Source organism: Phycodurus eques, chromosome 1, assembly GCF_024500275.1.
Source record: "Phycodurus eques isolate BA_2022a chromosome 1, UOR_Pequ_1.1, whole genome shotgun sequence".
Lineage (NCBI taxonomy): Eukaryota > Metazoa > Chordata > Actinopteri > Syngnathiformes > Syngnathidae > Phycodurus > Phycodurus eques.
In genome coordinates, this window is record NC_084525.1 from 49,243,100 (window position 1) to 49,260,096 (window position 16,997).

General features: G+C 41.4%; 1 protein-coding gene across 2 annotated transcripts in view; it reads left to right on the plus strand.

Moving 5' to 3' along the window:
- Positions 1–9,036: 9,036 nt before the first annotated feature.
- Positions 9,037–16,997, plus strand: part of kcnd3 (potassium voltage-gated channel, Shal-related subfamily, member 3) — a 93,229-nt gene continuing 85,268 nt past the window's right edge. Inside the window, exons 1-2 of one of the 2 annotated variants that reach the window (XM_061670135.1) lie at positions 9,037–9,114; positions 11,321–12,500. In XM_061670135.1, the coding sequence (XP_061526119.1) occupies positions 11,398–12,500 (1,103 nt within the window). In that variant the 5' untranslated portion in view covers positions 9,037–9,114; positions 11,321–11,397. Of the gene's footprint in view, positions 9,327–11,320; positions 12,501–16,997 lie in introns of both variants that reach the window. The other variant, XM_061670125.1, reaches the window with a different exon arrangement.

Sequence of the window (16,997 nt, forward strand, 5' to 3'; positions counted from 1 at the left end):
TTATATCTCATTATAAATGGATTTAGCTACTTTGCATACTGTCCAGTTCTCCGTGCTTTGGGCCCCTTCATTCCATCCCATTGTAATTATGCAAGATTGGTCAATAAAGCAATAGCACCAGTGATTGACTTTATGGCTCTTCTTAATTTAGGAAGTCTACATTGGAATCTATTGCATTTTACATGGGATGAGGACTCGGGCACACCTTGGACCTCTCACAGTTGGCCTGGGAGTGTCATCCTGGTGGAACTCGAGGAGGAAGCCATGGACAATAATGTCTGTCTCTCCTGTTGAAACTGCTGTCCCCACATGAGTGGAAGAATACAAGTTTAAATAGGCAGATGGATACTAAATGCTGTCCATGTGGCATGTCACAAATAAAGTATCCTTTCATTTCATTTCACACCTAACATACAATTCCATTGCAACATGCTGGCAATTTTTTGTATTTTTGTCTTGAGTTTGTTGTCACATTTCTGTTGGGCCAATTATATATTACTCGTGCACTCACTGTAGTAGTCTCACCACGCTGCACTATTTGCATATCTGTTGTTGACCAATACTGGCCACTCATACCAGAGTAGCATCTGCTCTATTTGCACACTGACTGAGGAGAATCTGCAACATTTGCACAATCAACATTGTCCCAGACTATCGTACTACTCGCTTGAAGTCTCGGCGCCCTTTGCACAATGGTCATTGCACCGGACTATTGTAATATTAGTCATTCGAACTGCTCTAAGTGCTAGAGGACTCTGCATCTTTTTGCGCAATTGTCAAAAACAAACAAAACAAAACAAAAAAAAATGTACCGGCATTACCAGATAACTAGCAACCCTTTATTGCTCAGTGACTGTTTTTTCTCAATGTATTTATGTCTCAAAAGTGGTCTCTATCAACAAAAGGTGGCACATCAGATGCCTGTTAGCTATCCTAAATTGCTCAAGAGATAATTGCTCACATAATATATATATCAATTCAATCAAAGGTATACTGTATTAGTGCAGTGTGTCTCTACAGACACCTTAAATTAGAGTTTCCAAATAGTACATTTTAAGTAAGAAAGAACATGGCCAGGGAAAGAGAACATTGCACTCTGCGTTTTTTAAAATTTGTTATTATTGAGGTAAAAGGTGGAGGACACAAATCCACGGAAGCAGGGAGACAAGGCAGGCAGGTAGGAGTCTCAAAATTATATTTAATTTAAAAAACGAAAAACGGCAGACAAGGTATGTGGAATTATCAAAACAAAAAATCAAGATTCAAAGTCACAAACAAACACAGGGAATATCTCACCACAAAAGGAAACAACATGACTAGATTAATGCCTAGATCCGATCGGATTTTAGCCATGATATTGGCCCGATTAGCTGTCGCGGGGGATTTCCCAGATCGGACCCGACATATTTTGTCGGGAACGACAAAACTTGTTGTAGTGTAACAAAATGCTCGACCAACGATTTAGCCCTACGATAGCCATACGACACAAAAATGAAAAGTGTAGGATGTTTAATTTTTGGGATACCTTCCGACTAGTGTGACATATCAACGACAACTCTCCGACAGCGCACCTTTACCAAGCAGGATTGCGTATTGTGACTGACGCATCGCCTCCTGTGCTTGCCGTTGTCAGAATACTTGGTCACCATTGTCAACATTTATGCACGCGCAAAAACTAATCGACAGAACGCCGACATCTTTACATACCAACTTTAGTGCTAACACTAGCTTACTAGGCTACATAACGTTTTGTTGCCTGCTTGCAAGCCGTTTCATATTGAAAGTACGTGAACATACCTCAAACAATCCTTGAATGGATAGCCAAAACGTCATCTCCTGAGCACCCACACGTTTTTTTGTTCTTTTTTCCCCCACAACATTGAAGCAGCGATCCATTGTTTTGACAACCATGGTAACGTATCGTATCCGCTCCCCGACGGAGTTTGATTTGCCAAGATATAGCTCAGTGATCGGAAAAGACGAGATACGGTGGTGTCAGACTACACGTCATGTAGTGTTGCCACTGTCTGACCGAGATACGGCAAGATTTGAAAGCAGTAGTTTGGCCTCGTGCCAATGTGAAAGACCAAATTTGTCTTGCAGTCTGATCAAGCCATTATGTGACTAACACAGCAACATCAACAACAATGAACAGACGTAGACTGAACGACCCCGGGGAACTAAATACAATCTAAGTGATGAGACAACAAGGCACACCTGGACAAGACATGAGTGGCTGGAGGGAGCTGATTGAAAGACACAAGGAACAGGTGCAAATAGAAACCTAACGAGCAAGACAAGAGATGAACAAAGGAAAATAAGACAAAACAGGGAACTAAACTAAATAGATCCAGTTTCACTTCTACCCTTTGACATTTTTTAACTTAGTGTTCTTAGTGCTTTGATCCAAAGTTACAGAGTAATACGCATTTGTAACTGTTCGACCTTAAGCAAGTCTTCAAGTTCATCGGTTTTGAATCCAGCCTGCAGTTTTCTTCACATTGATCTTTAAATAACTAAATTACAACACCAAACAGGATTTATTATTATTTTTTTAATCATTATTTTATTGGACCTTAACCACTTATGGTACTTAATGATTACATATGTCTGTGTGTGTGTGTGTGTGTGTGTGTGTGTGTGTGTGTGTGTGTGTGTGTGTGTGTGTGTGTGCGTGTGCGTGTAACCTTTCTACTCATAATACATATAAAGAATAAAGATTTTTTTGCAGTGACTTCTTTTCATGTACTATTAATATTGTTGTCTTTTCCTCTACTGCCCGTGAACTTATTTCAATACAAGTATTGATGCTCTCTTATCAGACAGTAACACCACTGCTGATAATGAAATTCTGCCTGGCAGAGCCCAAATACTTTATGAGTCAGCCAGGAGTTGTTTACTTAATTAGACCTTTCTAAATCTCCTGTACTCCTTTTGGCACAATTTAGAACAAACGTTTATAATGCTTCATCATGCATAATTGTGATAAAGTACATTTGCTGTAGGTAAGGAGGATTAGGATGGTCTTCTGGCAAAGATTTGAACCTTGGGCATAATCGGTGGTGGCGGAAGGGAATGTTGATGTGTTTGTGGAAGTTACTCCTTAACAGGAAATGAGGTGAACACGGTTCGTTAAAGTGATGCAGCATCAATAAGATATTGAACCAGGTGTTTCTCGTGAGATTGAAGAGATGCTCTTATTACCTTGAAAACAGCAATGAACATCTGAAGAACAGATTAGAGGAAACTAATTTGAACTAGATTTGTGGTTTGCCATGCTGCTGTAGAGGTTCTTTTTCTTCTCGAATGTTCGCTACCAAGTTTGGATTAATCACATTATAGCGAGGGTCACGGCAAAGTTCCCGAGTGGACAATATATGACTGTCTATGTGCTTTTCTGTACATTAAATGTCTTGCAAGGTTCCAATTCCTCTGTCTTTCCTGTGCACCTCAACTTGTCACGAAGGGAAAAATCGGTCACATTCAACAATGACACACAATCCATTTAATGCTCCGCAACACTGCCAGGAACTATTGTGAGGTACGGTGAGTTCAAATCTTCTGAGAGGGCGCATTCAAATTTGACTGATGGATTTTGACATTGACATTGTCCTCTCCATTATAGTGTAAAATTAAGTCTTGTACTGAAGAAGAACTGAATTATATTATCAAGTCAGTATTCTCACACAGATGACTAGGTTGTATGCATTGGTCCACACATGGCATGTAGTGTTCTGCTATGTTAGCCGTGTATGGAAAATTACAAACAACGCATTGAGTCAGATGCAATATCAAGGCACTGAATGAAAAATGCAGTACTATGGAGTGCTTAAAATAACATTTGAATCATGAATTTGTCTAAAGCACACTACATCCACATATTGCCATCAACATGTCTGTATTGCTGTACACACACATTAAGCAAAATTCATTTATGCTCACGATAAGAATAGTTGTAATAAATTATGACTGAACAAGTGCTGCCAGACGGGTGTTGCCATGGTTACGGCAGAAGCATCATTAACCTTCTCACCATCCACACTCAAAGCCACACGCCACGCTACTGTGGTTATATCAAGGTGTTGTGATATTTGATGACGTCATGCGCAAATGTGAAAAATGCATGCTGAAAGACGGCTGTGGAAAGTTTAATGTTTATGGAGTTCTGTATTCAAAGTTGCAGCTGATAGTGAAGAATGATTACTTGACTATCGATATTGCTAATCACACTTTGTAAAAGGTATGATTATGCAGGCACACAGTGAAGAATACATGTGAAGCGGAGTGTACGTAAATGTCTCCCTTTATTGTTATCCGTTTTGTCAAATCAACTTCGGTGATAAGATGATCAAATCCACCATTTTTGATTCAAAGCATGCACATGTGTCGTAATTAACGTGGTGCACCCTCGGTTAACCTTCAGTGATTACATCTCAACCTCATAATTAGGATGAAGTTCAGGTGCTTACAAATCATTCCAGAAGTTCCCCATTTCCAATTAAGCACAAAAAGAAGGCCCAGCTTTGGAAATAGATTGGCTTATCTTAAATCAGTCAATTGCTGCTTTGTAATGCCCACGAATAATGACCCATATAGATGGGCAAAATTGTCAGAGACCAAATCAACGGTTTATATCGTGCTCATCTTCTGGCTCATAAATGTTCTTGGCTAAACATTTATTTTGTCTGATCTTTGATATTTACTGCTTCATTGCATATTGTCCATCACTGGTTACAGAAGAGCCCTGGAATGGGAACTGAACGCTTTATTAATCTTACTTAGGCATCAGTGATGAGTCAGAGTCCCTGGGAAATGATATGAGTGATGATTTTATTCACTTTTATTTTTCATTTTATTCACCGAAACGAAAGGTTTGTTCCCACAACAAAGAAAGCGTACTTATGCGCACAGACGTGGATGTTTGTGAAAAGTGATGGTGTTATTTATTTCTCTGTCGTCGGCTAGGAAGAACTTTACCAATAAAGCAAATTAGGTCACTTAAAAGCAGATTTCTGTTTCGTTGTGTGGACCAACTCAGTTTCTTACTGCAAATCTTACGAGCACATTCATTGTTATTTGTGCCCTTCCTGTCTGGGTGACACAAGGTTGAAAGCGCAAAGGTCATCTGATATATTTACATAGTATTTTTCCCCAAGTATGATTTGTTTTGTTTTTTGTTTTGTTTTTTTATACCGCCATAACCAAATTGTGCCATTTGGAAGCAAAAAAATATATATTTTGAAAAAAAACATTTTTTTAAAAAAGAAATAAAAATCTCTAATTTCACTTGTCACTTAAACCTTGAGGGGTGAAGCTATCTTTTGCGGGCTGTACGGGGGCCAAAGAAACATCTATAACCTCCTTGTGCCAATGGCTCCCCGAACACTCGACTGAGGGCCTGCCAGATCAATACGAGACAAACGGATGATTAACCACAGTTACAGACTAAACCCTTGGAGGACCATTTCAGTACCTACATGTAGATGAAGCAAACCAAGACAAGTTGTGGGCAACGTAACAGGTAACTGGCCCATATGAAGCTGATTCAAATAAATAAAGAATAAACACAAAGGTTATAATGTCAGAAATGAAAAAAAGTCATTTCTTGATTGCCAATAGTGATGCTTGGTCAGTAGTGGATCCATGCAGCAGTATTTGCAAAAGACAAACTGTATAAATGGCAAAACATAGAACGAAAGTCTGTTGGTATGTCGGATTTAAAATTAACTCCAAATACTAAAAACAGCCCCCAGATGTCCCTTTGAACTTACAGTTGTTGGAATGGAGGGAATTTATTCATTGCAAATCTACACAAACATAATCAAGGGGGGAGGTGGGGGGGGGGGGCGGCTTTAGCTTTGTAGATTCAAGCGTTACAGCATCGGTAATAAGGAATAAAATTGCACATTCAATTGAAAAGAATGCCAGAAAGCTTGAGACGGATGTACCTGCTAAGGGTATGCTGAAGCAGTGTATGCATATGAGATTGTAAAACAATTCACTGATGATTTATGTACAAAGTTTAATTTCAGATTTCGGTCACAAATATTTAATAAGTTCACTCTGCTTGCAGATCATTTTTCCATTGTGTTTTAGAAAGTCCAAAAAAAAAAAAAGCAGGCAGAGAGGCAGATCGATAGATAATAATATATACTGCAGAGTGAGAATTTGGGAATTTTGCTTTGGGGATTATGTAATCACCCCCACCCCAAAAAATAGATAAATAAAAAAAAATAAAAAAGGGGACAGTGTGGTGTATCAGAAGACTTTTTAGCCTCGATATTTTGTCAGACAGCAATGCAGAAACAATTTACAATTTTAATGTCACTGTCATGGCAATTACAGCGTCCTGCTGACCGTGAAATTCAACCCACCTTGTTATTCAGTGACATTTGAATTGCTGAAATTTGTCACAAACTCATCAGTTTAAAAGTCCAGTTTTAATGCAGTGATGGTTTTTTTTGTGTGTCTTTTTATGGATTTAAGTGTGTGACCCTGTCATTCTCATCACAGCCAAAACTTAAGAACATTTTTCCATAAGGTCATTTCACCCTTTATGGATGCCATGTATGGTACACCCATGACCATGCTCAGATACTATATATTGTATATACTGTACAGTATATGCAGAGCTGGGAACACCTGCCCTATTCATTATGGAATATACTGCGGAGTGATAATATCCCAGTTGACTCAATTATGTCCCTTTTTTTTTCATGCAAAGCAAAGCAATGAATAATGTGGAGAGAGAGAGACTGACACAGAATGTGAATACAAATCACCACATTCTCACATAAAACATTTTTTTTTTTTTACTTATGAGCTTTAGCACCAATGACCTTGTGGTGCTTGACGGCTACATTAAATAACTTTTTTATTGGAACACGTTTGACACCAAGCTGACTAAAAATAGAAGAACTTTTGAAGTTGCCCGTGCTTTGCAGACTTTGTAAGATTTTGGAGTGTGTCTGTGGAAATTTATATTGCCTTTTGACAAGAAATTTTTTTAGGTCAGAGGTCACAGATGTGGGAAGAGAGGACCTACCTCACAATTCATGGGGTTGAGGTCAGGCCTCTCCACTCCTTCCTCTATGCTTCCAATTGTGCTTTCACGGATCTTGCGTGAACAGAAAAGAGCTTTCGTCTAACTTTTCTGCACACCTCAAAAAAATATGTCATGAGTTAAATGAATTCATGATCATCAAATCTATGTTGGGATCATGGTTTTCCACTTTAGTTTTTTTTTTTTTTTTTTAGCCTTCATAAGTCACTATAAATGTTGAGATGATAAGCAGACTCTAATGGGAGACAAGAAAAGGCACAAATCATGCACGTCTGTTTTTATTGCACCACTCTTACGATTGTGTCAATCATGCCATTGCGGAGACTATTATGTTATATCCGATTGTTGAAAATGAGTGTCATATTTTACAGCTACTAGAAATGCAAGATAGCACTGACATCCAAGCAGGTTTGAAAATACGTAAGTTTAGGGGAAAAAAATTATCCTTGCTTGGGCGCTCAATCATTTACAAAGTTGATTTAAAATGTAAGCATTATCTTGCCTAGAGACCCACAGGCTAATAAATGACTAAAGCTTTGCATGTGTAACCAACATTTCACATCATTTTTAGGTTCCACATGGATTTAAATGGACTTCAAGATAAATAGATTTGGACTCTAGTTATCTGAAATATTAACTTTCATTTTACAGTGATCTTGAGCAAATGACATATTTCTTCATACTATAATAGGATCTTGATTGTGTGATGTCTTCAATATAATATCTGGAACACCATCCATCCGTGGTTTACTCTGCTCCGGGGTCACAGGTGAGTTAGACACACGTCCAGCTGACATTGGACAAGAAGCAGGTTGGTTACGCCCTGAACTGGTCACTAGTCAATCATAATGTGTAACTTAATGAAAAAGAAACAGTCCAATGCTGGTTGCAACACTGATTGGTCAACATAAGCGTCAGTGCAATTCAGTCACATCTCATCATAGACCAGATGGAGGGAACGAAGGTCAGTGAGCAAGCTGAGCTGATGAAAATGATTGACAGCAGATGATAATAGTGTCATGTCTGATATCCATCCATCCATCCATCCATTCTCTGTACTGTTTATCCTCACAAGAGTCGCAGGTGTGCTTGGGTTTATCCCGACTGACTTTGGGCGAGGACCACAGGAAGGCCGGACCCCGGATTTGCAGCAAAACAGCAAGTACACTGGCACAAAAACGACTACCGACTGGAAATACTCAGACAAGGAACATAAACGTAGGGCTGGCAAGCAATGGGTAGTGAGCATTGAGCTGACACCTTCCTGCAGCTTCCTCAGATCCTAAGTACCCAACTGACGACAACGGATAGCAGGTGTGGTGCTGCGGGCTCCGCCCACCAATGCAAACACTGAGCACTGGAAAAATACAGAAACCAGCAGGCCATTGATTGAAAATGTCATGTCAATGTGCCAATAGTGTTTAAAATTTAGTAGACACCAATGAAAATAAAAAAACAAAATAAAAATAAAAAAGATTCAAACAGGTGTGTCTTACAAAAACTCATTCTGAAATTGGTTTATTTTTGTAAAAGATTAGTTTTCAAAGGAGGGTGTACACATTTACATCCAGCACTGTCTGTAATTATCAGCATGACTTAATTTCCCTCGCTGGCTACTGCTTTTCTCAGCATTCATTACTGTAATCATGGACTTCAAATAACGAGAAAAATGGCAGCGACATTAAACCAGAAAGTCAAACGAATGCAGCGCATGAAATAATCATTTCAAGTTATCGAGGACCCTCGTGTAATCTAGAATTATTGGAAGCCAGCGCTTTTACACTTCATGAATGGATTATGTTTCTTCTATGAATCAGAGTGAGGTTTCACATCGCTGCGATGTTTTAAGAGCTCGAGAGATGAAGAGCGAGCGAGAGAGAGCAGAGAGAGAGAGACAGAGAGAGAGAGAGAGAGAGAGCGCTCCTCCTCCTCCTCGCCTCGATCTCCCGCCTCTGCTCACGTCGAGAAGCCGAGTAGCGTGTGTCTCTCCGGCGGCGTGCTCTCCCCATCCCTCCGCTGAGCAGGATGGCAAGTGAGCTCACCAATTTGTGGTACGTCCACTCGTCGACGCTTTACTCCGCTCTCCTCTCACGGTGACACATTGACCGGTTTCACTAGGTAACTTCATTGCTACTGTGCATTTAACAGACACGCCTTTTTTCATAAGGAGAAAAAAAAAAAAAGAACGTAACACGATTTAAACGGAACTAAAGTGCTCTGGAAGAAGATTGCCTTTCTTTTTTGGATGGAGAATTTCCAATAGGTGAGTTAACGCCTAGGTGTTTTGTGCAAAGTGCTCAACCTGCCTCTTTTCTGAATACAGTATATTTGTTAAGGTTTTTGTAGGGAACTGGCCAGCAACGATGCAATAACTTGTTGCCACTGTGACTTATATTGATAATTCAACATTAACTGTCAATTTTTACTTCATCTGGATTAGTTTCAATGCGCATTTACTGGGGAAACTCAACAGGTTTGGGTGAACATCTTGCCCGGTTGCACTCAGCTTAATAGTGAGTATTGGCAAGATGCAGCAAGCTGTGTCCTGCAAGGCTGCTTCTTAATTGCAACTCAATATACAGTGGATATAAAAAGTCAACACACCTCTGTTCAAATGTCTGGTTTTTGAGACAATAAAAAAAAAAAAATGAGGCCAAGATAAATAGTCAACTTTTCCATTATTAATGTAGCCTATAACCTGTGCAACTTAGCCGGGAAAAGATATTTTCAAAAGGAAGTAAAAATAACCAGAGATAATGTGGTTGCACAAGTGTGCACACCCGCTTGTAACTGGGGATTTGGCTGTGTTCGGGTTTTAACCAGTCACATTCAAACTCATTAAAGGGGAGTCAACGCACGACTGCCACCATTTAAAGTGCTGTTGGTTAACCTCAACTATAGTTCAACTATTTCAGTAGGGTTATCCTGATATATTTTTTAATGCATAGCAGAAGCATGAAGGTTTTTTGTTTGTTTGTTTGTTTGTTTTCCCCCCACTCACACTGACCTCTATTTGGAACTGTTCGTATTTTCGTCCATCTTGACTAAGGCCCCAGTCCCAAGCTGCATAAAAACAGCTCCAAAGCATGATGCTGCCACCATGTTTCATACTGTTCTTGTGGTGATGAGCAGGTGCTAACTTTTGGAATTGTTCATCCTTGGTTTAATTGTACCATAAGAATATTTTCCCACATGCATTTGAAATAATTTTTTTTAGCTTTTTTTTCTTTGTAAGATCAGGCTTACGTCTTGCCACCGTACTCCGTAGGCCAGACATACAGTACGCAGAAAACGGGGCGTTTGTTAGCACGTGTACTAAACAGGCAGTACTTGCCAGAAATTCCTGCAGCGCCTTCAATGTTGCTGTTGGCCTCTTGGCAGCCTCCTGGACCAGTTTTCGTCTGCATTTGAGTCAATTTTGGAGGGATTTTTGGTCTCCACTTGGTGACGGCTGTCTTTATTGTGTTCCAAAGTACATTTATTTTCTTGGAAATGGTTTTGTACCATTCTCTTTAAAGTTAAACAATGCGATCCCTTGGATACTGTGGAAACCGACGCGATGTGATGTGAAAAGATGTGACTACAAAACTGGCAGGAAAACTTCTTAACTTCATTTGGGTTTAGTCATCCATCCATCCATTTTCTGAGCCGCTTCTCCTCACTCGGGTCGCGGGCGTGCTGGAGCCTATCCCAGCTGTCATCGGGCAGGAGGCGGGGTACACCCTGAACTGGTTGCCAGCCAATCACAGGGCACATTGAAACAGACAAACATTCGCACTCACAGTCATGCCTACGGGCAATTTAGAGTCTCCAATTAATGCATGTTTTTGGGATGTGGGAGGAAACCGGAGTGCCCAGAGAAAACCCACGCAGGCACGGGGAGAACATGCAAACTCCACACAGGCGGGGCCGGGGATTGAACCTGGGTCCTCAGACCTGTGAGTTGAATGGGGGTGTGCAACATTTTTATATCCACTGTAGTTGTTGTGACAAAAGAGTGTTTAAAGCGATTAACTGGAATTGCAGTTGACCACATTTAAATTTCTGCTCCCAAATTACATTTCAGATATGGCTCATTTTTTTGTTTGACTGTAAATGAGATTCCGTTTTATGTCATTCACTCAACGAGACTGTTGGTGTTTTTCCAATTGGAAAGTTATGAAGCCAGACTTACATATTTTAAAATGTCCCCATTCTGCTGACCTCAACCCGCGCCTCTCTCTCTCCTGCACTGCTGTCCTTATTCTCTCCTTCTAGTCGGTGTATGAGCTGAAGTCAAGCTGGTTGTGAAGGTGCAAGATTTGTTCCCCCCTACACCCCAGGTCGGAGACAGTATGGCGGCGGGAGTGGCGGCATGGCTTCCCTTTGCCCGGGCTGCGGCCATTGGCTGGATGCCTGTGGCTAATCTGCCCATGCCATTGGCCCCAACTGAAAAGAACAAGCGTCAGGATGAGTTGATCATTCTAAACGTTAGTGGGCGGCGCTTCCAAACCTGGAGGAACACTTTGGACCGCTATCCGGACACCCTCCTAGGGAGCTCCGAGAAGGAGTTCTTCTACAATGAAGAGACCAAAGAGTACTTCTTCGACCGGGATCCCGACGTGTTTCGCAGTGTGCTCAACTTCTATCGCACAGGCAAACTCCATTACCCTCGCTATGAGTGCATCTGCTCTTACGATGAAGAGCTGGCGTTCTTCGGCATTGTCCCGGAGATCATCGGTGACTGCTGCTACGAAGAGTACAAGGACAGGAAGCGGGAGAATGCAGAGCGTCTGATGGATGACCAAGAGGACAACAAGGATGCTAAGCTGCCCAACATGACCTGCAGGGAGACCATGTGGCGGGCTTTCGAGAACCCTCACACTTCCACCATGGCCCTGGTCTTCTACTATGTCACTGGCTTCTTCATCGCAGTCTCTGTCATCACCAATGTGGTCGAGACAGTGCCCTGCGGCTCTGCGCTCAATATGAAGGAAGTACCGTGCGGCGAGCGCTACACTGTGGCCTTCTTCTGCATGGACACGGCGTGCGTCATGATCTTCACCGTGGAATACCTGATGCGCTTGTTTGCCGCACCGAGTCGCTACCGCTTCATGAGGTCCGTCATGAGCATCATTGACGTGGTGGCCATCTTGCCCTACTACATCGGCCTAGTGATGACTGATAACGAGGACGTGAGCGGCGCCTTTGTGACCCTCCGAGTTTTCCGAGTGTTCCGTATCTTTAAGTTCTCCCGTCACTCGCAGGGCCTTCGCATCCTGGGCTACACGCTAAAGAGCTGTGCCTCAGAGCTGGGATTTCTGCTCTTTTCCCTCACTATGGCCATCATTATATTTGCTACCGTCATGTTCTACGCAGAGAAGGGTTCAAGCTCCAGTAAATTCACCAGCATCCCAGCCTCCTTCTGGTACACCATCGTTACTATGACAACACTTGGGTAAGAGCAGAGCAAACACCTTTTATCTGGTTACAAGTGCATGTGTATGCCTCTGTGGCCCCAAAACCCACAACGGCGTCTGCAGTTTGTGTCACATTTGCCGAGACATACTTTTTACGATTGATGCACAGTGTCAAGACAACATTGAAACAGTAGTCAGTTTAAAGCTGTTTTTATAACTAATGGTGCTCTTCTGGGGCATAGCAGCCATCAAGATACACTCTTCTCTCTCACTAATGGTTGTAGCGTGTCCTTTATACGCAGTAGATAAGAGAGACTTGGGAGATGGCTCTTGGACAGAATGGGCTGAGTTGAAAAGCATCGTAGCGAGACAAAAACAGTGGCTTGGAAACAAAAATTAAACCGTTGGTTCCCTTTCTAACCTGCCCTGTGGTTGCCAGAAGGCACTTTTAGAGAGTGAACTCAAGCACACACTTTGTGCTGTGAGGGTCTTCATGCTCCTTCAACCGGAATTTTGTATCACACTAGTTGCAGGTTTTGCATCAAGTGCTTCTTGATGCTTTGATATACGGGACACTCAACAGCCACTTAATTTAGGAAGACTGCACAGTCTAATGAGATGCAATGCAACAGCTACTGTGTGTATAAAAAAATAAGAGTTTACAAAGATGCTTAGTTTTGACACTGCCAGTTTAGTGTTCTAACAATGTGTTTATTGTTCTTTTAGTTTGCAGTGGTGACCAAGTGTTTGGTACCATACTGAGAGTTCTTGATGATATTTTGTTCCGCTCATGTACGTAATAACATGACTAAATTACAGAAACGCTTTGTATTAACCTGTGAGACAACACAATAGCCAAAACCATGGCAGAAATGTTGACATTTTGCATCGGATCTCGTAAGATTCGACGGATCTCCTTACCATTCTAGCTGGGAGTCACAAACACTTTGGTTGACTTTAACAAGATATGCCAGTGTGTGTTACGCCATGAGACATTTACCGGTCGTTTAATGTCAGTGATGGGAGCAAACACACGTAAATGTTTGACCGTGGATGCATTCGTGTGTGCTTGCATGTGTATGTGATGTGTGTGTGCTCGTAAAGGGTTGAATGTGGGAATCAGAAAGAGGCTGACATTTGTAGCACCCTTTGAAATGCCAAAGATGTGGGCCCCCGCCCCCTGAAAAAAAAAAACACCCTGACTCCTTTGACTTAGTTGCATTGTCACACTCGATACCATGTCATGTGCCATTCTGCCAAAGAGAAGAGGACTGGACTTGTTGGAGAGATGAATTTTCCCGGTCGTCTGTGCTGTTGTCCCGAATCCACACATCCCTGTCATTCCATACATCTCTTCCCAGTGGAGTGAGACCTGACACACTAAACCTAACTTGTTTCTTTTTGCACTTGTTTTTTTTTTTTTGGGGGGGGGGGGGGGGGGGGGTAGAGGAGAGTGTGTGTGTTTGTGTATCGCGGTGGGGTGTGGTGGGTGGGGGTTAGCTTTTGAGCTTGGTTTCATCAGAAAGCAAAGGCCGGAAGTGGTTGTCAGAGTGACTAATGATGCGGCCCACTACATCTGCTGACAAATGCAACTCTGTCTGACGTTCTGACCACTGCCCTTTGTTTACACCATAAACAAACACAGATGTTCAACGACAGCGCACACATGATATTTGTCTGTTTGCTTTTGTACATGAAGACAAATATTTCTGTGTGTTTACATTTGCCTACATTTTTTCGACTTTCCCTAGCAGGGTTATAGTTCAGGTTTTGTTCTCACCACTAATTTTTTGATAGAAACGTGTGGAGAAGCATCATTAATAGCTCCTGTTATTCATCAATCTATCCCCGTGACATATAGTGACAGGAAGAACAATTACTCTCTTCCAGATGGCAGAAGGTACAATAAACCTGCGTATCCACATGTTGCTATTCATACAACAGAGTAAGTCGTGACTACCTGCTCTTTCTTCATCTAAACAAGCCCAAATTTCACACTGAGTAAATTTTGTGAGTGAACTGAGACAAGATCGCCATTATTTCAGAATTACTAGTTTTTGTGACATTTTTGATTGGTGGTGTGGTGTGCAATTTTTTCAATAGGTGCCTTGGCTCAGTAAAGTTTGGGATTTAGAATAGTGAGGCACAAAGAAAGTTCATCCATTTAATCTTGTAGTGATTATCTTGTTCAGAGTCACATGTGAGCTGGAGCCTATCCCAATCTACTTTGGTCCCCCTGGACTGGTCACCGGTCCATTTTGAGGTGTTATCCCAATTGTGTTATAACCAAGTGTAGAGCTCAGCCGGGCCAAGCTGGTACTGTGCAGTGAAAAAAAAGTGAGTTTCTCAAAAGGCTTTTTTTTTTTTTTTTTTTTTTAAGCTTCCAAAGTAGAAAATTGTGTTGGATGACCTGCTATGTTTGAATTTCATTAGAATTTCTCATTTTTAAATTTTAAAGTTATATTTTCTATAACGATACAACATGAGAGATGTGGACATATCAATAATGACTCGCCTTTTAGTAGTAACATGCCCGGGCAACAGAGATTAATCATGGAAGCCTTTAGTTTCAGTTTAAATCAAATCCTAGTGATACATCTTTGGTTTGATAATTTGGAAAGACAACGAAAGATAGCTCGCATTAACAATGTTTTGCTTGTCTCTTTGTCTTCTGTCCTTATGCCACTGGCCAAGACTCTCTCTGCCAAGTGCTCCAATTTGCTTTTCCACACATATCATTTGCACACGTATATTTAATGTACTGCTCAAAGTAATATTTTTTTGCTTTTGCCAGAAAATGTGTGCGTGCATGCATTTGTGTGTGTGTGTGTGTGTGTGTGAGAGAGAGAGAGAGAGAGAGAGAGTCCTGCCATGTCCACTGTGTTTTTTTTGGGCTTTGTTTATGTGATCATAATCCGACCTCCAACAGAAGCCGTAATTCTCTTTTCCAAGAGAATAGCTTTTGAGGTTGCATAATGTTAACAGTGCCACAAGAAGCTGTGCCGAGACTATTGGAAAGACTAACAAACATCCATTTATTTCAGCCTACATCTTCGTAATAGCACACTGGCTGTGGACACGGCTGGTTAATCTACTTTCTTTGCTACCAGCCATGTAAAATAAGAGCCGAAAATGGCTTTATTGCCTTTTTGACCAATAGGGTGAAATAAGGTTTAACCAAGCGAGACTGTGTTAGCCAGGCACTAACCAAGCCTGTCGCCCTTGCCTGTGCTTTATTTATTTATTTTATTTTATTTTTTAAGACGCTCAACTGAAAACCAACAAATGAAGGACAGACAAGCACACACCGTGCAGGTTTGAGTTAGAATAAACATTTAGGACCACTGAACGAATTATCTTCTCTTGTTTGTCAAGTAGGTGGCACGGTGGACGACTGGTTAGAGCGTCTGCCTCACAGTTCTGAGGACCGGGGTTCAATCCCCGACCCCGCCTTTGTGGAGTTTGCATGTTCTCCCAGTGCCTGCGTGGGTTTTCTCCGGGCACTCCGGTTTCCTCCCACATCCCAAAAATATGCGTGGTAGGTTGATTGAAAACTCTAAATTGCCCGTAGGTGTGACTGTGAGTGCAAATGGTTGTTTGTTTCTATGTGCTCTGCGATTTGCTGGCGACCGGTTCGGGGCGTACCCCGCCTCCCGCCCAAAGATAGCTGGGCTAGCCTCCAGCAACCTGTGACCCTAGTGAGGATAAGCGGTTAAGAAAATGGATCGATGGCTGTTCCTTTTCTCTCTCCCTTTCTCCCTTCCCTATGAAAATATTACCTCTATTTTATGACAGTCCATTGGTTCATTTAGCCTTCTTGTTTAATTCGTCGTTTTGTTCTCATTTTGAAAGAGGAACAAAGAACAGCAAGACCTTTTCATGGTGAATTAACTTAAAATCCCTAAATATGGCTTGTCGCAATGCAGCTCAGTGACACTCTTGATTAATTACCAACTCACAAAATAATGACAGTCATTATTCCATTTCGTCGTATAAATGTTCCACTGATGGTACCATCTGCCCATGACTGAATCTTGATTGAAATACACCGTAATTGATCTATACTGCCTAACTAAATGAATGTATAGTGCTACTTTGAAGGCGGACTGCAGTCCATCCCGTGATCATGCATTTATTGTATACTTCACTCTTTTCGCCTTCTTGTGCAACGGCACAAACGGATGCACACAAATGTTAACACTAACAGGGCTTATACTATATATATATTTTGTCAATGAGTTAGTGTGTTCTAAAAAGGCATTCTTTATGCATCACGTCATTTTTTTTTTTTTTTTTTTTGTGTGTGTGTGTTAGGCTATTCAAATCGACCACATCATTAGTGCACCCCTGCCTTCCTTTCATTAATAGTCATCAAAGACTAACTTCTTTTAATCACTGCACCTTTAAAATCAATGTTCTGCTCCCGGTCTCCCAGACAACCAACGTAGAACTCACACAGTTGCTGTGTACCGTACTTAGATTCACAAGTGCATGGGAAAGATAGACAATGCGTGGAGGTGTGTACATATTGGGCC